A 22598-nucleotide genomic window follows, 5' to 3' on the forward strand; every position below is an offset into this window, starting at 1 on the left:
AATTATGAAAACAATTTTTATATTCAGCCATTAAAGGAAATCATTAAAGGCGTGAAATGCAGATTTTTCCAAGACCTCCAAGGCGTTGTTTTATTTAAGCAAATTTTTTCAAAGACCTCCAAGGCGTGGATTTATTAAAGAATATTTTTTCAAAGACCTCCAAGGCGTGGATTTATTAAAGAATATTTTGTCAAAGACCTCCAAGGCGTGGATTTATTAAAGAATATTTTTCAAGGGCCAACTGAGGCGTGGATTTATTAAAGAATATTTTTTCAAGAGCCAACTGAGGCGTGGATTTATTAAAGAATATTTTTCAAGGGCCAACTGAGGCGTGGTTTTATTAAAGAATATTTTGTCAAAGACCTCCAAGGCGTGGTTTTATTAAAAAATATTTTTTCATAGACCTCAAAGGCGTGGTTTTATTAAAAAATATTTTTTCATAGACCTCCAAGGCGTGGATTTATTAAAGAATATTTTTTCAAAGACCTCCAAGGCGTGGATTTATTAAAGAATATTTTCTCAAGGACCTATTAGGCGTGGATTTATTAAAGAATATTTTTTCATAGACCTCCAAGGCGTGGATTTATTAAAGAATATTTTTCAAGGGCCAACTGAGGCGTGGATTTATTAAAGAATATTTTTCAAGGGCCAACTGAGGCTGAAGGCGTGGATTTATTAAAGAATATTTTGTCCAAGGACCTCCAAGGCGTGGATTTATTAAAGAATATTTTGTCCAAGGACCTCCAAGGCGTGGATTTATTAAAGAATATTTTTTCAAAGACCTCCAAGGCGTGGATTTATTAAAGAATATATTGCCAAAGACTTCCATGGCGTGGATTTATTAATGAATATTTTTCAAGGGCCAACTGAGGCGAGGATTTATTAAAGAATATTTTTCAAGGGCCAACTGAGGCGAGGATTTATTAAAGAATATTTTTTCAAGGGCCAACTGAGGCGTGGATTTATTAAAGAATATTTTTCAAGGGCCAACTGAGGCGTGGATTTATCAAAGAATATTTTTCAAGGGCCAACTGAGGCGTGGATTTATTAAAGAATATTTTTCAAGGGCCAACTGAGGCGTGGATTTATTAAAGAATATTTTTTCAAAGACTATCCAAGGCGTGGATTTTTTAAAGAATATTTTTTCAAAGACCTCCAAGGCGTGGATTTATTAAAGAATAATGTTTTCAAGCACCTCCAAGGCCTGGATTTATTAAAGAATATTTTTTCAAAAGACCTCCAAGGCGTGGATTTATTAAAGACCTTCAAGACCTTTAAGGCGTGGATTTATTAAAGATTTTTTTTCAAGGACAACTGAGGCGTGGATTTATTAAAGAATTTTTTTCAAGGCCAACTGAGGCGTGGATTTATTAAAGAATATTTTTCAAGGGCCAACTGAGGCGTGGTTTTATTAAAGAATATTTTTTCAAAGACCTCCAAGGCGTGGATTTATTAAAGAATATTTTTTCAAAGACCTCCAAGGCGTGGATTTATTAAAGAATATTTTTTCAAAGACCTCCAAGGCGTGGATTTACTAAAGAATATTTTTCAAGGGCCAACTGAGGCGTGGATTTATTAAAGAATATTTTTCAAGGGCCAACTGAGGCGTGGATTTATTAAAGAATGTTTTTCAATTCCAACTATGAGGCGTGGATTCATTAAAGAATATTTTCTCAAAGTCTCCTTAGGCGTGGATTTATTAAAGAATATTTTCTCAAGCCTCCCACAAGGCGTGGATTTATTAAAGAATATTTTCTCAAGCCTCCCACAAGGCGTGGATTTATTAAAGAATATTTTCTCAAGCCTCCCACAAGGCGTGGATTTATTAAAGAATATTTTCTCAAGGACTTAAGAGGCGTGGAGTTTATTAAAGAATATTTTCTCAAAGACCTATTAGGCGTGGATTTATTAAAGAATATTTTCTCAAAGACCTATTAGGCGTGGATTTATTAAAGAATATTTTCTCAAAGACCTATTAGGCGTGGATTTATTAAAGAATATTTTCTCAAAGACCTATTAGGCGTGGATTTATTAAAGAATATTTTTTCAAAGACCTCCAAGGCGTGGATTTATTAAAGAATGTTTTCTCAAAGACCTATTAGGCGTGGATTTATTAAAGAATATTTTCTCAAAGACCTATTAGGCGTGGATTTATTAAAGAATATTTTTTCAAAGACCTCCAAGGCGTGGATTTATTAAAGAATATTTTTTCAAAGACCTCCAAGGCGTGGATTTATTAAAGAATGTTTTCTCAAAGACCTATTAGGCGTGGATTTATTAAAGAATATTTTCTCAAAGACCTATTAGGCGTGGATTTATTAAAGAATATTTTCTCAAAGACCTATTAGGCGTGGATTTATTAAAGAATATTTTCTCAAAGACCTATTAGGCGTGGATTTATTAAAGAATATTTTTTCAAAGACCTCCAAGGCGTGGATTTATTAAAGAATGTTTTCTCAAAGACCTATTAGGCGTGGATTTATTAAAGAATATTTTCTCAAGCCTCCCACAAGGCGTGGATTTATTAAAGAATATTTTTCAGGCCAACTGAGGCGTGGATTTATTAAAGAATATTTTTCAAGGGCCAACTGAGGCGTGGATTTATTAAAGAATATTTTTCAAAGGCCAACAGAGGCGTGGATTTATTAAAGAATATTTTTCAAGGGCCAACTGAGGCGTGGATTTATTAAAGAATATTTTTCCAAAGGACTATTAAAGGCGTGGATTTATTAAAAAATATGTTTTCAAAGACCTCCAAGGCGTATTTTATTAAAGAATATTTTTGCAATGACCTCCAAGGCGTGTTTTATTAAAAAAATATGTTTTCAAAGACCTCCAAGGCGTGGATTTATTAAAGAATATTTTTTCAAAGACCTCCAAGGCGTGGATTTATTAAAGAATATTTTTTCAAAGACCTCCAAGGCGTGGATTTATTAAAGAATATTTTTTCAAAGGACCTCCAAGGCGTGGATTTATTAAAGAATATTTTTTCAAAGACCTCCAAGGCGTGGATTTATTAAAGAATATTTTCTCCACATGAACCAGGTCTTTATTCCTTACACTTTTATTGTCCTTTGATCAAAAAAATAACTGCAAATCCAAAATATTGTGTACACACACAAAGACAACATATCAAAATTACAAAGACAAATAGAATTCGCAAGAATTTTGGGCGCAAGGACATCAAAGTCCTGCCGTACCAGGAATTGAGAAATAACAATTATTTCACAATTACAATGAGCGTTAAATTTCACTTGTTTGCGTGTTATAAGGTAACCAAAGGTAGGGTAGGCGCGATACGTAAAAAGGGGACATTGTGAATTTGTTGGTCAACAGATTTGTGGGTGTGTAGATTTGAATTATAAAAATTCTAGGAATATTTTCTGCCTTACTTTTAGAGAATTAAAAAAATAGTGCTTAGATCTAGAAATTTCCTGCAAATAAAAATTGAACGGCTATAATTTTCCATAGCAATATTTGAGGTTCTAAGAAAGAAAGATTTTTTAAATGTCATTTAATATAGAGATTGAAAAAGGTCTAAACATCCCTGTAGAAATTGAAATGGGGTTTCCCATTTTTGTCGTTCTTTCAATAATTCTATAAAAAATGTTTAAAAAATAAATTATTTTCAAACTTAAAACCTTTTTATTATCATGTTTAAACACTTTAAAAAATTCTCATACCGCATATTCATATAATAAGCCGGTCACAAGGTCTTTTTTCTTAGTTCCCCTAATCCTTCCCTAAATTTACCCCTCAAACAAATCCCCCAAAAATCCGTTATACTTCCTATTATGCTCACCCAAACCATTCCTCCGATTACCTTACCACCACAGCCTATAATTCCTTCCTTAAAGACCTGCTGACGAAGTGTCATTTAGCCAAACACTCATTGTAATTGAGAAATAATTGGCATTTCATATTTGTCCTCACAATAAGAAAAAAGGACTTTGAAGTCCTTTCGGACTACCGCCTTATTATTATTTTTCTTGCGAAATCTATTCTGTCATCGTCTTATTATTTCTCCTCGTTTTGTTATTGACAAAATATTTTGGGTTTGTTTGAATTTTTTTTATTTCGTCTTCCGACTCTTATTTCAAAGAAATTGTGGCCGTTTTCCGTCCTCCATTGAGTTGAGGATGAGTTGGAATAATGTTACAATAATATGTCACACAATTTTGTGAAATGTGAGAGTTGGACTTCAGTACTTCTAAAGAAAGGATACTAGGAATTTGGTTTTTACTATTATGGAAATTCTGAGGAAAAATAGCGGCTCAGCAAAAAGAGGTCCTTGGTAAGGGTTTTGAATGTAGAGTAAATGGATATTGAGGTATATTTGATCTTTTGGAGAACTTTAAAATGAGTTGTGGATATAGAATGGACAACTATTTCAACTAGAGGACAATTAGAAAAAATTACTTCGTTTTATACAAATTTATGACTTTTTTCTTACAAATGACCGTGTTCTTTAGAGTAATAAGTTTCTTAAAGAAATGTTCCGTACGTCCCTCTTATTTTACTTCGAAATTTACCTTTGCTTCATATTTTTGTAATAATTTCCTCAAACTATGAAATAATCCCCACAATTGTGTCCCTGTAATTATTTTGTTGTGTCCCTGTAATTATTGTTATCTAGAAAATATTTCTTTTCCCAATATTAATAAAGCAATTTCAAAATCCTCTACCTACAAATGTCCTTTTGGGCAAAAAGGAGATTACACATTCTACTGCATGCAAAAAATATTCATAAATCCTAATCTTTAAGATTATATTTTGAAAGAAAATATGAAGTCATTACCAGTTTCTTGCATGTTTTACACAGCCGTTTATACAGGGACTACAAAGGATTTAAAGATTTGCAACAGGAGGTCAAATATGAATCTGGATTATATTCCAAAAATAAATGACATTGTTTCAATATTTTGAAATGAAAAGTAATTTGTATGTAATGAATTTTTGAAGGATTAAAATATTAATATTAGGAAATTTAGGAAACTACAATAAAAGAAGGCGAAGCCTTTAAGACCTTCGAAAAATATTTTTTAATAAATCCATAACTAAAACCTTGTGTGGGTCCCTCAAAAAAATATTTTTTCATAAACCCACGCCTTGAGAAGGTCCATGACAAATGTAATTATAATTCTCTAACGAAGCTTCTTTGAAGTCTTTAAAAAAAAATAAAAAAAAATAATAAAAAAAAAATAATAAAAAAAAATAATAAAATAAAAAGCTGATAGTCCCCATTGTTTTGGCATGACATTCAGTTCGTCTACATATGATTCTTTGATCCGGCATTCAAATACTCCATATTTCGGCCAGGCTGTGCAAAATCTACTATTCGACAACCAGGCATTCAGATCGAATCATCGTATACGAAAAAAATCGCTGGTGCATCATATCGTCTCTGAAAGAGTCGCTAATATACAGTTCTTCTAAGAATGATCCACAGAACCTTTCGCTCATCCTTGAAAGATACTCTGTTTTTCATTATGGTATTTGCAGAAATCCCCAACGGGCCATTGAAAGACTCCCTGTTTCAGCACATATATTCCTTCAATTCGCAAAATATAGGCAACGTGACATCTAGATATTTTATAAAGGTCCCTTTATCTCATATATGAAAAACATTCAGGTCCTTCCCATTTTCACTGAAAAAAAAACCCTGAGATGTAGCACGCCTATGAATGATTCCATCAACCATTAGATTGTCTCTGAATGACGTACTGTTGTTATTAAATTCGGTACTTGATAGACAATCTGTCTTTCAGATCTTTTTAAATTAGGCTGTGCCCCTTCAGCTCATACATAAACAACTCTCAGAACCATCACCCCTCATTGAAAGACTTCCTACGCTACATCTGTCTACTGAAGAACCCATGAACTGCAATTCGTCATTGAATGACTTTTTTGGGCCTTTTGACCCCTCAGCTCGTCTATAGAGAGACTTCCTTCAGCTCGTCTATAGAGAGACTCCCTTTAGCTCGTCTATAGAGAGACTCCCTTTATCTCGTCTACAGAGATACTCCCTTTAGCTCGTCTATAGAGACTCCCCACTTCAGCCCGTCTATAGAGACACCCTTCAGCTCGTCTATAGAGACTCCCTTCAGCTCGTCTATAGAGACTCCCTTCAGTTCGTCTATAGAGACTCCCCGCTTCAGCTTGTCTATAGAGACTCCCCGCTTCAGCTCGTCTATAGAGACTCCCCGCTTCGGCTCTTCTACAGAGACTCCCCGCTTCAGCTCGTCTATAGATAGACTCCCTTCAGCTCGTCTATAGAGACTCCCCGCTTCAGCTCGTCTATAGAGACTCCCCGCTTCAGCTCGTCTATAGAGACTCCCCGCTTCAGCTCGTCTATAGAGACTCCCGCTTCAGCTCGTCTATAGAGAGACTCCCCGCTTCAGCTCGTCTATAGAGAGACTCCCCGCCTCAGCTCGTCTATAGAGACTCCCCGCTTCAGCTCGTCTATAGAGACTCCCCGCTTCAGCTCGTCTATAGAGACTCCCCGCTTCAGCTCGTCTATGAAAGACTCCCCCTCCAGCTCGTCTATATGAAAGACTCCCCCTTCAGCTCGTCTATAGAGACTCCCGCTTCAGCTCGTCTATAGAGAGACTCCCCGCTTCAGCACGTCTATAGAGAGACTCCCCGCCTCAGCTCGTCTATAGAGACTCCCTTCAGCTCGTCTATAGAGAGACTCCCCGCTTCAGCTCGTCTATAGAGAGACTCCCTTCAGCTCGTCTATAGAGAGACTCCCTTCAGCTCGTCTATAGAGAGACTCCCTTCAGCTCGTCTATAGAGACTTCCATCAGTTGGTCTATAAAGACTCCATTCAGACCGTCTATATGGACTCCCTTCAGCTCGTCTATATGGACTCCCTTCAGCTCGTCTATAGAGACTCCCTTCAGCTCGTCTATAGAGACTCCCTTCAGCTCTTCTATAGAGACTCCCTTCAGCTCGTCTATAGAGACTCCCTTCAGCCCGTCTATTTGAAAAAGTATCTGTTAATAAATCCACGCCTTGTGTAGGCCCATAAAAACATATTCTTTTATAAATCCACGCCTTGAAAAAATATTCTTTAATAAATCACGAATTGGGGTTTAAAGTCTGAGTTCAAATCCATATCTCCAAATATTCCCATGCTAAAATTCCAGCACCCATATGGCGGACTACTTAAAAACAAAAACTAAAAAAAGTGCCGAAATATTTCGCCGAATTCTTGCTTACAAACTCTGTTTTAAAAACAAATGAAAATAAAAAAAATCGAACCTCAACATTGCCACAATGTTGTGTTGGGTCTCACATTACAAAGGCTTCACATAAAAATGATGCGGCATAATGTTGTCATTGTATCCTCAAAGGAAGAATTGTCACGACCGGTACGAAAAAAGGGCAAGTCAGCTACAAAACAAACCAAAATATTTTATAAATACCAAAGGGCCAACAAAATTTGCCAGAAATAAATCGGCAAGAATTGAAGATTTCAAAGGACTCCTTTGAAACAAACAAACGTGATGATATTCTAAGAAGAATTCTTAGAACTATTATTGGACTCCTTAAAATTTTTAATTGCTAATATGTTACTCATATGTTAAGGATAATAAAATGGTATTTTTGTTATTGTTGTGAAAAGGGATTTTCAATGGGTTTTGAGGATGAAATTACCATATTGGTATTTAGGAATGTCTAGTACATGCCATTGACTTTGAAATTTTCTGATTGTCAATTTTCAAATTTTGTTTTAAATCACATCGCTATGTATGGTTGAGTGCGTGTTGTTGCATCGCTGCTGACAGTATGTCTGCCACATGTGGTCGAGTTTTGATTTTCTTATTATCATGTTAACAACACATTTTTTGCATGCACCCAGGTCTTTAGGCAATACAATGGGTGATTTTCTTATTAGGTAGGAGAAGCCGCCAGCATATGTTTTCCAAGCCAATCCACACAATGTTTGGATTTATTAAAAAAATATTTTTTTCATGGACCCACACAAGGCGTGGATTTTTAAAAGAATATATTTTCAGAGACCAACAAGCCGTGGATTTTAAAAGAAATTTTTTTCAAAGACCTACAAGGCGTGGATTTTAAAATAATATTTTTTTTCTAAGACCATGGTTTTATGCTATATGCCCGCAACTTCGTTAGCGAATGTGGGATATATATTTAAACATGTGTTAACATATTATTTTATTTTCACAGAAAACTGCATATGTCAAACTAAGCTATCCACACATTAATATCGACCATAAATTTAATTTTTTTTTTAATTTGAGTACCATTTAGTACCAAATTTCATGATTCGTGCTCTACAGGTTCACCCAGATTCAAATTGTGTCAAATTTAGCACACATTATTTCCAAGAGTACCCACCTCAACCATCCAACAAAACTTCCTGCATTCCCCGATCCTACATCCTTACAATGATTCCAAATTCAAATTTTAGGATTCCAAGTCTATGATTCACCCACAATTTAAATTGTACCAAATTTAGTACACAACAGTACGAATTTCCAAAACTTCTTACATACCCCAATCCTACTCCAGCACAGTTATCCTAAATCCAAGTTTAAGAATTCCAAATCTATCAGTTCATCCACAATCCAATTTGTACCAAATTTAGTACACAGTAGTAAATTTGGTACAAATTGAATTGTGTATGAACTGATAGATTTGGAATTCTGAAACTTACGAATTTTCAAAACACAAACCTATACCTCCACAATGATCCTAAATCCAAGTTCCAGAATTCCAATTCTATCGGTTTACTAAAAAATCAAATTGTGCCAAATTTAGTACACAGTAGTACCAATTTCCAAAACTTCCTACATACCCCATCCTACACCCCCACAGTGATCCTAAATCCAAGTTACAGGATTCCAACTCTATCGGTTCACCCACAATTCAAATTGTACCAAATTTAGTACACATTAGTACAAATTTCTAAAACATTTACATATCTCAATCTTACACCTCAACATTGATCCTGACTCCAAATTTCAGCTCTATTGGTTCACCTAAAATTAAAATTGTACCAAATTTAGTACCATTTAGTACTCATAATTTCTTAAACTGAATCCTGACCCCAATCCATCATCCTGACTCCGAATTTCATTGTTTCCCCTCTATCGGTTCACCCAAATCCAAATTGTACCAATTATAGTACGATTTAGTACTTTTCGTACACATCGGCAAAACATTTCCAAAACTACGCACATATCCCATTACTACACTCCGACGGTAATGTTATTTTCAAATTTCAGGATTCCAGCTCGATTTGTATCTCCAAATTAAATTTGTACCAAAAATATACTAATTATAGTACTTTTCGTACACATGAGCACACACTTTCAAAACCTCATCTCATTAAATGGACCCTACTTCTTAACCTTAATTCACAGTCCAAATTAAAATTTAAAATTTTAGCGCTATCCGTTCGCATGCTGCAGAATTGTACCAAATTTAGTACATTTTCGTACTTTTCGAATTGTTATAGTTCGAATATCCAAAAACATTTTGGTACATCTATCCTACACTCCTTCGGCGACCACCAATTTAAATTTCAGATTCCTAGTTCTACCTGTTCGCCGAATACAAATGGTATCACATTTAGTACTTTTCGTACCGTTCTAGTACGAATTCCCAAAAAACGCAGCCTTATCTGTCACCTTTGGACAAGAGTTATTTATTTTTTCAAGAGACCATCAAGGCGTGGATTTATTAAAAAAATATTTTTTGAAGACCATCAAGGCGTGGATTTATTAAAAAAATATTTTTTCAAGAGACCATCAAGGCGTGGATTTATTAAAAAATATTTTTTCAGGAGGAGATCATTAAGGCGTGGATTTATTAAAAAATATTTTTTCAAGAGACCATCAAGGCGTGGATTTATTAAAAAAATATTTTTTCAAGAGACCATCAAGGCGTGGATTTATTAAAAAAATATTTTTTCAAGAGACCATCAAGGCGTGGATTTATTAAAAATATTTTTTTCAGGGGAGACCATCAAGGCGTGGATTTATTAAAAAATATTTTTTCAAGAGACCATCAAGGCGTCTATGTTTAGAGAAATATTTTTCAGAATTTTTGATTTCCTTAGAATACCCTGATAATGACTTTCAAATTAACTTCCTCAATATTACCAAGAAATTTGCTCTAATTACGGAAAAAAAAACATAACCCATCAAACCATGTAATTTAACGAAATAGTACGTGCTACAATTTTTACAACACTAACCCAATTCTTGGAGCCACATAGATGTCCTATTCAAAGACTGGTTTCCCAATAATTTTACGGTAACATTAAATACGAAGTTTGGAAAATAGATTAACAAGAAAATAAAAGTATTTCTCTTTTCATGAGTGACTCTTTACTGGAAAAGTGACACAATAAAAAACAAATAAAAACATTTTTATAAAAGGAAAAGATTTAAAAATAAGAAAAAAAGAGAAAAAATGTCACACGTGCGCATTAAAGACATGGAAGATAAATGAAAAAAAAAACATTGAAATTCGCAGAAATCTTCAATGAAAAAAAAAGAGAAAAGCCTTAAAAACAAAAGTAAAGATAGTGAGAATGGTTAGTTTGTGTGTTTGTGTCGGCCTTTTGACACGCCGCAATTTGAAAGATTTTAAAGTGACACAATTCCCTAAGCCACCGAGGTAGGAGAATCGAATGTGTTTTTGGGGTGGGTGTTAATGTTTAAGGAGAATAGCCTTAGGGCAGGGACTGTAGATTTTTGTGTAAGAGATTTAACAAATCTGACAAGACAATTGGGAATTGTTAAGGCCTGGTTTAGGGTTAGTTTTGAGGGAATGCCAAAATAATTGTCACGACATACTATATTCCAACAACTCACTACGTGACATATTCTCAAAGGCATGTTTCCCGAAAATGCTATCAGATAATTTGTCTTCGGCACATATTTATGTGTCACTTTGTTTTCTGGTCTGTCTGAGTTTTGTGAAAACATTCCAATTTGCCAAAATTCGAAAAATATTTTTCCCTTTCCCAACATACGTACTCACAAAAATTCTTATAGCCACTAAATTGCGGGTTAATCCTCAGACATGAACATATGTGTAAAATATGATTGCAATATGCAGTTTATGATGAGCGAAACAGAGCCGGAACGTGAGCCGTTTATGATATGGCGCTTACTAGGAATTTTGTTTTATTTTCATGAAGTTCAAGTACTTCCAGACATTCTGATGGAAGAATGTGTGTTTATCATCATTGTCATTATCACGGTTTACTAAAGCGCCTTTAATGGGCAATGCTTGAGGTTGGTTTGTTGTTATTTTGTTGATAGTAAAATGTGAAAACATTTGGCATACATACGTCTAGATAAGGAGGGACAGTGGAGGATTTTGTTGAATAAAACAAGAAAATAAATTAAAGACAAAGCCTTGTTGAGAGCTTGGATAAATATATTCTAATGAAACCAAGTTAAGAGGCTGGATAAATATATTTAAGAACCAGTAAGGAAAGTAGAAAAGTCGGACTTGGCCGACTATATGATACCCTTCACCACTTTGGGTATATTGTACATATCTATCTAACATACGACGCCTTTTTGTTATATATCTATATCTGTGCCGATTATAGGGAAACTTGCCAGAGACTAATTTATATTACTTCAGTACGTTGTGTCAATCGGCCTAGCTATGGATCTTTTCACGAAGCTTACCAACATCATTCTAGACTTAATTCAGTACCCTATACCAAAATTCGTGCAAATCGAAAGATATATAGGGGCGTTGGTGTCCCATTTACCTAAAAACGGGCAAAACTATAAATGGGAGATATACCTAACTGTGAACCGATTTTATCGAAACTTAGCATACATCATTCCGGATCTAATTCAGTACCCTTTGCCAAAATTCAAATCGAAAGATATATAGGGACTTTGGTACACCATTTACATAAAATCGGACTAAAATATATATATGAGCTATATCTCTATCTGAACCGATTTCCACTAAACTTAACACACATCATTCTAGACCTTATTCATTACGCTGTGCCAAATTTCGTGCAAATCGAAGTATATGTAGGGACATTGGTACACAAATTACTTTAAATCGGACGAAAATATATATGGGAGCTATATCTTAATCTGAATCGATTTTCACGAAACTTACCACACATCATTCTAGACCGAATTCATTATGCTGTGCCAAATTTCGTGCAAATCGATAGATATATAGGGACTTTGGTGCACCATTTGCATTAAATCGGACGATAATGTATATGGGAGCTATATCCAAATCTGAACCGATTTTCAGGAAACTTGACACACATCATTCTAGACTAGCCCGGTTCAGCCATGGGAGCTGGTGCCCTTATTTACATGCATAAAAAAGTTAGTTCTCTGTGTTCTCTGTTAGTAAGTCATTTCATATCGCGGTTTCTCATTTCTTCTCTGAGAATTTTTTCGTTGCACACCTCTATTCTAGACCTAATTCATTACGCTGTGCCAAATTTCGTGCAAATCGAGACATATATAGGGACTTTGGTACACCATTTTCCTTAAATCGGACGAAAGTATATATGGGAGCTATATCTAAATCTGAACCGATTTTTCCCAATTGCAATAGGATTCGTCCTTGGGCCAAATAAGTGACGTGTGCCAAATTTCATCTAAATCGGATTAAAATTCGACCTGTACTTTAACATGAACAGACAGATGGACGGACAGACATGCATATATCGACTGAGGATGTGTTCTATGCATATTCTCAAAAGGAACCATGTGTCTATCTCGTTTCCTTTTGCCTGTTACAAACATATGCACAAAGACATAACAGCCTGTACCACAGTGTGGTGAAGGGTATAAATATTAGACACAAATATTTATACACTACTCAACTATGTTGTCAGGGTATCATAGCTTTGTTCAGCCCCAGGAGTTTGTAACGCCTCGAAATATTGATCCTAGACACTTTTAAGTCGATTTAGACATGTGTTGCTTCGTTTGAAATGTCGAATTATCTTTGCATGCGGACCAGGGATGGTCCGTATGACGAATTTTTAGGTTTTCGACTGTCAAAAAGGTGTAAACGTCGAAAACGTCATATACCTGTATAAAATGTAGTAAATGTAGAAAACGTCATTTATTCGAATATTATTACCATATACCGTTATTTTCAAAAATACATATTATTTTTACATATATCTATCTGTTCCTTACTAGAACTAATACAAAATTCTAAACTTTTTCGAGAAAATTTTTTTGAAATTTTATATGGATTTCAGTAAAGCATACGTAATTTCCAAATTCATTAATGGAAATAGGTATTTTGTCAAAAACCTAATGGTTTGGGGTGGGTTTCCGACGTTTCTGACGTATGTAATATACGTCGAAAATGTATGTCATTTACGTCACTGTTTCTGACGGACCATCTCTGATGCGGACATTTGTCTCCCTGTTTTCGTTATACTTTTGTCTTTGGCATAACCCCATTCATAGTCGTATTGTCCTTTGTCAGAGACTCATTTCAGCAAAATAGGGTTTCTCGAAGGTCTTCCCTTTTCTTATTTCTTCTGAGTTTATTGTCAGTGAATTCTGCCGACATTTGCGTCATTTTCTTATATGATGACCTGAAGGATCTAGTGGAAGCGGATACAGACGTATCCACGAGGGAACTTTCTATTAGTATGAAAGTACTGCCAGTACATTGATGAGATGAACGATAAGTTAAAAATTGTACGGCCATCGCTTCCGAATCGGTATGGCCCGCTACTGCTCCATGACAACGCTCGGCCACATACATCGCACAAAACAATTGCGAAACTGAACGAATTTGAATATGAAGTTTTGCAGCATCAACTATATTCTCCGGATCTCTCGCCAATCGATTTTCATTTAGAGCTGTTTTTAAGAGGCAAACACTATGAAAATGAAGACAGCCTAAAAAACTCGATATCAGAGTTTATTAATTCTAAAGACCAAAAATTTTTTAAGACAGGCATCTACTCTTTAAAATCTCATTGGGAGATGTGTAGAGAAGCGAATGGAGTATACTATGATTGAATAAACAGCTTTTGAAGAAATATATGCAGTTTTATACATTTCATACGCACCAACCTATATCGACCAACCCATCCTACATAGACCAATCTTCACGAAATTTTGCATGTAGGATGGGTTCTGGACCCCTATTGTTTTTGGTAAAGATCGGTTAATATTTAGGAAATGAAATGTACCAAAAACTTTATTTTTGTCGGATAGCCCCAGAGGCCATCATTATGGCCCAAACATCGCGAAGGGGAGAAGAGATCGGGCCAAGGAATAAGCATGCCTGTTTTGATAGATATTTTGCGGGTCAAATGCACCCTGACTTTTGTGTGAAAAATTACAAAATTTGTATTCTATATCGTATAGATTTACCCCTGAAGGTCATAGTCCCGGGAAGTTGATAGTAAATCTAAGAGGAATGGTTGACCTTTAAATTGATACCAATTACATTGTCGTATGTACTCAGATGTGGGAGTTATACTTAAATATTTACAGGTGTTTATATATTCAGATATTATTTTACCACACTAGAGGGCGGAAATCTAGCGCAGATCGCTGTGAAATGTTCCATGAGGTTCCAGTTATGGTCAAGGACAACGCCAGTAATTTTCGGTGATGATCAGATAATAGTTTTGGGATGAATTGGATCGAAAACTGAATGTATTGTGTTTTTTCGAGTCGATATATAGGCCACAATTGAAAGCCGAACATCACAACACAACCCACCGTGAAGGGAATCTGTACTGAATACTAGTAATATTTGCAAATATCGCAAAATATTGCTCAGGCTCAAAATATAGAACCACAGAATGTTAGATTTTCGTGGAAGTGGGTATAAGGTATCATATGGTCGGCCACGTCCGTCTATACTGCACCGCTCACTGTTTTTTTTTATTTTGTTAAAAAGAACGATTGATTGATTTAGATATAGCTCCCATATATAGTTTCGTCCGATTTTTTGTGAATGATGCATCAAACTTCCAATATTTGTCTGATTGAGTAAAATTTTGCATAGCGAATGCTATTGAGAAAAAATGATGCTTGATAAGGTTTGTGGAAATCGGTTCAGATTTTGATATAGGTCTTATATATATTTTCTTTCGATTTTAAATTGAATATAATGATTGCAACAAAGCAAATGGTGTATGCAACGGTTACTCAATTAGGTCCATGTGTTTATATATAGTTCCCATACATAATTTGACTCGATTTCATACAAATGGTACACCAAAGAATCCAAGTCTGTCCGTTTGACATGCAATTTTTCATTGATTTCAGAATGGTATGTGTATAAGGGTTTTCAATTGGTTTAAATATCTATCTAGATAGCACATTTAATTTTTCACGATTCCATCTCAATGGTCCTCCAAAGATTCTATGACCGTTCTATCTAAAAGATATTGTAGATATTAACATGTCTTGCATGTACCCAAAGTTGTGAAGGGTATCATATAGTCGGTCCCGTCCAATTTTTGAACTTTCCTTACTGGTTTAATATTTAAAAACCCACGCCTTTTGTTGGCTTGAAAAAATATTTCATTAAAAATCCACGCCTTATGGCTATATTTTTAAGCAATTTTAATTTTGATAATTTTTCTAAATTTTGCGTTTAAAATAATAACAACGAATTTGTTTAATTTTTTTTTAATATTTTTTATTTTATTTTCATTATAATTTTTCTTAATTTCTCTAATTATTTTAATTTTCCTAATTGACACATATTTCAGTGCCTCTGTATCCCTTATTGTTCTCCTGCTGATGCTGCCAAAGTTAGACCCATGATGCTTTGCCCTGTGGCAAAGCCGCCAGTCGTGTTCCTGAGTAGTTGTAGGTCAACCTGCGCCGCCATTTGCTGGTGATGAAGAAAATCCCGCCAAAATTTTTAGTTGAGCATTTAAAACGCTGTTCTCATCTTTTTTTTGTTGAGCGATGAGAAGTTAAAACGCCTAATAGACCTCCTGAGGAGGATGGGTGCAGTTTATTCTTCATGTTGTTGTAGTTGTTGCTGGCTAACAAAGGATTCCTCCAATTGTTCATTGAGCCAGTTGTGATGCTCCTCTTCTGTCATACAACCAAGGATGACAGAGGGAACTGGTTTACGGATTGGTGTACTGGTTACTTTCAGGCCGCTGTTAGGTGGTAGTGAGGGTCCTGATTTTTTGCTATTGAAAATAATTTTGCGTACAGTTTTCAGTAACTTCTTCATGCTGGAGGCAGGAGTCAAGGATGATTTGTCCAGGGTTTTGTTGTTAACGTAGAACGAGGTTGAATTGAAGCTGCTTGAGGTGTTGTAGATTGAAGACATGGTGATGATTTTGCTGGAGTTGTTACTGCTTGAAAATGCAACGATTGAATGATGCTATTCCCAAATCCGAGTAGTGCTATTTATACTCGGATCCTTGGCCAGGACCTCCTTTTTGCCATGTTATGCTGTTGCATTTACTCTTCCTCTCTTTGGTTGGATAATATTAGGGGTTGGTTTACTCTACTCTTTTGTCCTGCAGGTTATGCAAAGGAATTCTACCTGCTTGTCAGGTCCATCTACTTATTTGTTGTTATTTTTTGCACAAGCAATTTTTGTTGTTGTAGTATTTCATGTGGACCTTTTTTCGGTCGTTTTGTCCGTCCCTCAAATTCGTTAAGGGTCTCAAATTGCTTTTCATTTCTTTATTTTGTTGTTATTTTAGGTCGATCGATCCTTTTTGACTCTCCCTTGTAGCTCTTTTTTTGTTTGTTTGGCATTTCGTTGGAAAAAAGAGATTTATCTTCTTTTTTCGCTGTTGTTGTACAAACATTTTTAATGTCTTCAGGTTATTTTTACCTGCTTACCTGTTTTTGTATGGCTTTAGAGATTTTTTTGGGGTTAAAAATATTCGTTATAATCGAAGTGTTGTTGCTGTTGCTCCGCATCGTCCTCAATTTAATATGAAATATTTTTCAATGACACTTTAATCACTTGCGGAATTTTGTATGCGTTCGGTTTGGTTGGTTAAATTTTTATTTTGGCACAACATCATTAAAATAAGAGCAGGGCCTGAATTTGTAAAAGAATAGTGGGGCCTTTGGAATACAAGAAAAATATTGAAAATAAATATTATTTTAAAGACCAAGAAGGCGAGGATTTTTAAATAAATATTTTTTTCTATTCAAAACGCGATGACAAATTTCGTGCAAATCGAAGGATATTTAGGGACTTTGGTGCACTATTAACCTTAAATCGGATGAAAAATATATGGGAGCTATATCTAAATCTGAACCGATTTCTACGAAATTTAACACACATCGTTCTAGACATAATTCAGTACGTTATGCCAAATTTCGTGCAAATCGAAGGATATATAGGGACTTTGTTGATTTATTCACGTAAAATCGGGCGAATATATATATATATATATATATATATGGGAGTTATATCCAAATCTGGACCGATTTTTAGGAAACTTAGTACACATCATTCTTGGCCAAATTCAATGCGCTGTGCCAATTTCCGTGCAACTCGAAGATATTTAGGGACTTTGGTGCACCATTTACATAAAATCGGACGAAAATATATATGGGAGCTATATCTAAATCTGAACCGATTTCTATGAAATTTAACACACATCGTTCTAGACTTAATTCAATACGTTATGCCAAATTTCGTGCAAATCGAAGGATATATAGGGACTTTGCTGTTTTGTTCACTTAAAATCGGACGAAAATATATATGGGAGCTATATCTAAATCTGATTAGATTTTCGCGAAATTTGGCATAACGTACTGAATTAAGTCTAGATCGATGTCAGTTAAATTTCGTGAAAATCGAATTAGATTTAGATATAGCTACGGGAGCTATACCTATACGGGAGCTATACCTAAATCTGATTCGATTTAAATGGTGCACCATTTACATAAAATCGGACGAATATATATATTGGATCTACATATATCTATATCTGAACCGATTTTATCGAATGTTAGCACACACCATTCTGGACAAAATCCAGTACTCTATGCACAATTTCGTGCTAATCGAAAGATATATAGGGACTACGGTGCCCCATTTACCTTAAATCGGACGAACACATATATGGGAGCTATATCTAAATCTGACCCGATTTTCTCGAAACTTGACACACATCATTCTAGACTCAATTCAGTGCATTATGCAAAATTTCGTGCAAATCGAAAGATATATAGGGACTTTGGGGCAAGTTAACATCTACAGGATGACAGTCATGCATAAATGGACTCAAAAAGTGATTCTATGCATACTCTCAAAAGGAACCATGTGTCTATCTCGCTTGCTTTTGCCTGTTACAAACATATGCACAAAGACATAATACCCAGTACCACAGTGAAGGGTATAAAAAATGTTTGCAGGTAACTATAAGGCGTGGATTAAAGCCTTTGTAGCAGTATAGTCGGACGGGGCCGACCATACGATACCCTACACAACTACCACGGAACTCTAACTTTATTCCGATCCTGGGCAATATATCGTTATAGTTGCACCCTCTTGCCCGATTAGAGGTCAACACCACCTCTTCCTTATAATGAAATATTTTCCGTTTATAACTAATATTCAGTACAGCCCTTCTATTTATTTGTGCAGATTACCTTCACTGTGGGTTATGTTGTGATGTTCGGCTTTCTATTGTGGACTGTAGACCGACTCGAAAATAACACAAAAAATTAAGTTTTCGGTCCACTTCATTCCAAAATTATTATCTGATCATCACCGAAAATTATTGGCGTTGTCCTTGACCATACCTGGATCCTCATGGAAAATTGCAAAGCAATCAGCGCTATATTTCCGCCCTCTAGTGTATTAATGGGTTACTAGATAATATATGAATACGTAAGCACCTGTAAACAGTTAAGTGTAACTCCCACATACGACCATATAATTGGCATCAATTTGAAGGTAACAACTCCTCTTGGATATACTATCAACTTCTCGCGTCTATGTCCCTCAGGAGTAAATATATACGCCATAAGATACAAATTTTCTCATTTTTCACACAAAAGTTAGGGTCCATTTGACCCGCTAAATATTGACCACTCTTTATCAAAACAGGCATGCGTATTCTTTGGCCCGATCTCCTTCTCCATGTAACATAGTTGTGCAGGGTATAAAATATTTTAGGGAGACCTTAAAATATTTCATTAATAAATCCACGCCTTGTGAATTCTGTGCTCCTTTCAAAATCCTTCCCTGTTGCAAAATCTGTGACTTTGTCTTGAATGCTGTTATTTTTTGTTCTTTCAGTACAGTTTTCAATCTCGCTTTTGTTTTTTCTTTCGAGATTTTAGTTTAGTCTTTTTTTGCTTACGTTGTTGTTGAAGTTTGTGCCAAAATGTTCGCTGCTAGTCTTTTTGTGGCAGCTTTGCTTTAACTTCAGTATTGAAGATGAGCTTGTTTCATATCTGTGTGTGTGCGTTTTTAGAATTTTGTTGGTGTATCTTCAGGATTTCAACTCTTTTAAAGATTTTTTCATACTCGAAATTTTTGTTTGTCTTTTTTTACACAACAAATCAAAAGATTCATGTCATGCCGTCCTAGTTTCTCTGTCGTGGTTTTGAAGGGGGACTTCTGGTTATTTTTTTTTTTTTTTTTTTGAAAAAAGTTTTTGTATTTTTTGTTTTAGTTTGACGTATTCTTAATTGTTATAACAAGTGTTGTGTTATGTAATATGAGCTTTGTGTTGAGATTGAAAAGCGCGATCTTTTAATCGAATTTTATATTGAATAGCTAAAATTTTCGTTTTGTGTTATTTTTAGAAAAAGGAAGTATAGAATTTCGATTTCCAAAATACCGACAGCAAATTACCGGTATCCTGAATTTAGTTGTTGCTCAATTAGGTTTGTTAATTATTAAATTAATTAAATAGACACTTGAGTACGAAGAGGCGAGCTGTGAACCAAATCATCTGTTAGCAAAAAAAAAAAAATATTTTTTTTTTTTAATTTTTATAACCTGCACAACTATATTGTGAGGAAATTATAAGTTTGCGTAGCCCCAAGAGTTTCTAACGCCACGAATTATTGGTCCAAGAACCACTTTTTATACCCTCCACCATAGTATGGAGGGTATATTAATTTTGTCATTCCGTTTGTAACTCATCGAAATATTCATTTCCGACCCTATAAAGTATATATATTCTTGATCAGGGTAAAAACGATCTAGCCATGTCCGTCCCTCAGTCCGCCGTCTGTTGTAATCACGCTATCTTCTGAAAGAATTGAGATAGGGAGCTGAAATTTTGCATAGGTTTGTCTTTTGTCTGCAGGCAGGTCAAGTTCGAAGATGGGATATATCGGTCCACGTATGCCTAGCTCCCATATAACAGTACCTCCAAATTTTCGGTATTTTGGGGTTCTTGAGCGCGTTTTTCAAACGAATACGCTGAAATTTGGTGCATTGAGTTCTTATTAGGTACTAAATGTCTCCACAAAAAGTTATAAATATAGGTCTACTTTTTCTGGTAGCCCCCAAATAACTGTACCTCATAATTTTCAGTATTTTGGGGGTTTTGATCGTATTTTTCCACCAAATTGGCTGTAATTTAGTATTTTGATTTCTTATTAGGTGCCAAATCTCTCCACAAAAAATTATAAATATAGGTCGCTGAAATTTGGTACCTTAGGTTCTTGTTGGGTACCAAATATCTCCACTAAAAATTATAAATATAAGTCAGTTTTTTCTGATAGCCCTCATATAAAGGTACCCCCAAATTTCGGCATTTTGAGGTTCTTATGCGCGTTTTTCAACCGAAATCACCGAAATTTGGTATTTTGTAGTCGTATATGGAAACAAATCTCCCTACCAAAAATTATTAATAGTCAACCCCTTTTAGGCGTTGTCCCCATATAACCCCATTTTTTATATTTGGTTCTAACACTCTGTTGTAATCATTTCACCTGCGAAGGATATCGAGATAAAAAACTAGAACGTACGGTTCGATAATAAACTATATGTGAACTATAGCCCATATTTAGGCTTAGCCGTAGCCCCTGTGTGGGAGGTACCAGAAGGCATGGACCGATATTCCCCAAATTCGGACTTGAACTAAGTTTGGAAAACATAATAAAGTGGGATGAAATCAAATTTTTCTGAAACGGATTTGGTTCAAAGAAACATGGCGTCTAGACCCAATATTTCGATGAGGCACATTTTCACCGTGTGAAAGTGTATACACACTAATTAGCCATAAGGCTGAGGGTATAATTTTCTATTAAAAATTATTGTTTACATAATCGGTTTGTAGAAATGTCGGTATGGGTCCATTTTTTGGTATGTTCCCTATATTTTCATTTCAAGAAACTGCCAGTATATCTATGGTGGAGGGTATCCAAAGTTCGGCCCGGCCGAACTTAACGCTTTTTCACGTGTTTTTCTCTGTGTTTTTTCTAATGATTCTAGAGACCATATTTATGATGAACAAGGGCTCTGGAGTTCATATTTATGATTAATTCAAAAAATAGAATAATTCAAAAAATGTTATTAGAAATTCCTTTTGTGTCCAAATATTATCGAATTGAAAAAAAATATTTTTGGAAGGCTATTCCATTTAGTTCTCTAGACTTGTAACTGCTATAAATATGTCATACTAATGAAATTTAATTTTTTATTAAAGTCTCCAACCTTGTAATTGTCCCCATTTATTATTCCAAAGGCCTACCCACACATCTCTACATCTTATTCAATTTCTTATCTCCAACATTTTTATTGTGAAATATTATTTTAAATTACAATTTTTTATTATCATTTTTAATGATTACACCATAATGATTACACCATAATAAGAATAAATTAAATATTCAAATACAAAAAAAATAAGAAGGAAAAAATCATCCATTAATGGCCACACATTAACAACGCCTCGAAAAAAGTCAGAACACTGAAAACTGTAATTCATTAATATTTTATGGACAAATGATAACAGCATTGTTGGACAACGCCTATTGAAAAGAAACAAAAATGAACATAAAACTGTCAAATTCATTCTTTCAGAACAACAAGAAAAAAATTGAAACCCCCCAAAAAATACAAAATTGATTTTAGAATTTATTCACAGTTCAGTTTTTTTTTATTTTTTGGGTACGTTCAGAATCATTAAAAACCCCAAAAGGGATTTTGTTTAGTGTTCGTCAGCTTAGGTGTTCCCCGCTGCAAGCAGATAATCAGGCACGACCCCCAATGAACTTCAGCATTGAAATGATGATGATAGTAGTGTAGAGGCCTAAGGCAGCATTGGTGTTCTTAACAACAACAATCATTTTGAATAATGCTAATGCAGTCTGGAATACTGCATTGTTATTAGTGTGTATGTATGTAAATTTATAGATATTATTCATAAGTTAACCTTTTTGTCCTTCCCTGAAACAAAAAAATAATAGTGGTCAAAAAAAGTAAAGAAAGGCAGGGATGGGAATTTTGATACCTTGAAAAATATTTTTTTGGATACATCCAAGCCTTACGGGTCTATCAAAAATATTTATACCCTTCACCACACTGTTGTACATGGTATTATGTATTTGTGCATATGTTTGTAACAGACAAAAGGAAACGAGATAGACACATGGGTCCTTTTGAGAATA

The 22598-nt window shown here is 34.9% G+C and overlaps 1 protein-coding gene across 1 annotated transcript; it reads right to left on the reverse strand.

Annotated features, from left to right (window-relative positions):
- Positions 1 to 15993: 15993 nt before the first annotated feature.
- On the reverse strand, positions 15994 to 16320 carry LOC133331709 (uncharacterized). Its single transcript, XM_061540087.1, has one exon. It carries the CDS (start codon positions 16318 to 16320, stop codon positions 15994 to 15996), a length of 327 nt encoding a protein of 108 aa, XP_061396071.1.
- Positions 16321 to 22598: the final 6278 nt, after the last annotated feature.

This window comes from Musca vetustissima, unplaced genomic scaffold, assembly GCF_032173495.1.
Source record: "Musca vetustissima isolate MV318-11 ecotype Yass unplaced genomic scaffold, APGP_CSIRO_Mvet_v1 utg71256, whole genome shotgun sequence".
In the NCBI taxonomy this organism is placed as follows: Eukaryota; Metazoa; Arthropoda; class Insecta; order Diptera; family Muscidae; genus Musca; species Musca vetustissima.

Coding starts and splice junctions, on each gene's coding strand:
- LOC133331709 (XM_061540087.1), bottom strand. CDS start 16,320: ATGTCTTCAATCTACAACACCTCAAGCAGCTTCAATTCAACCTCGTTC.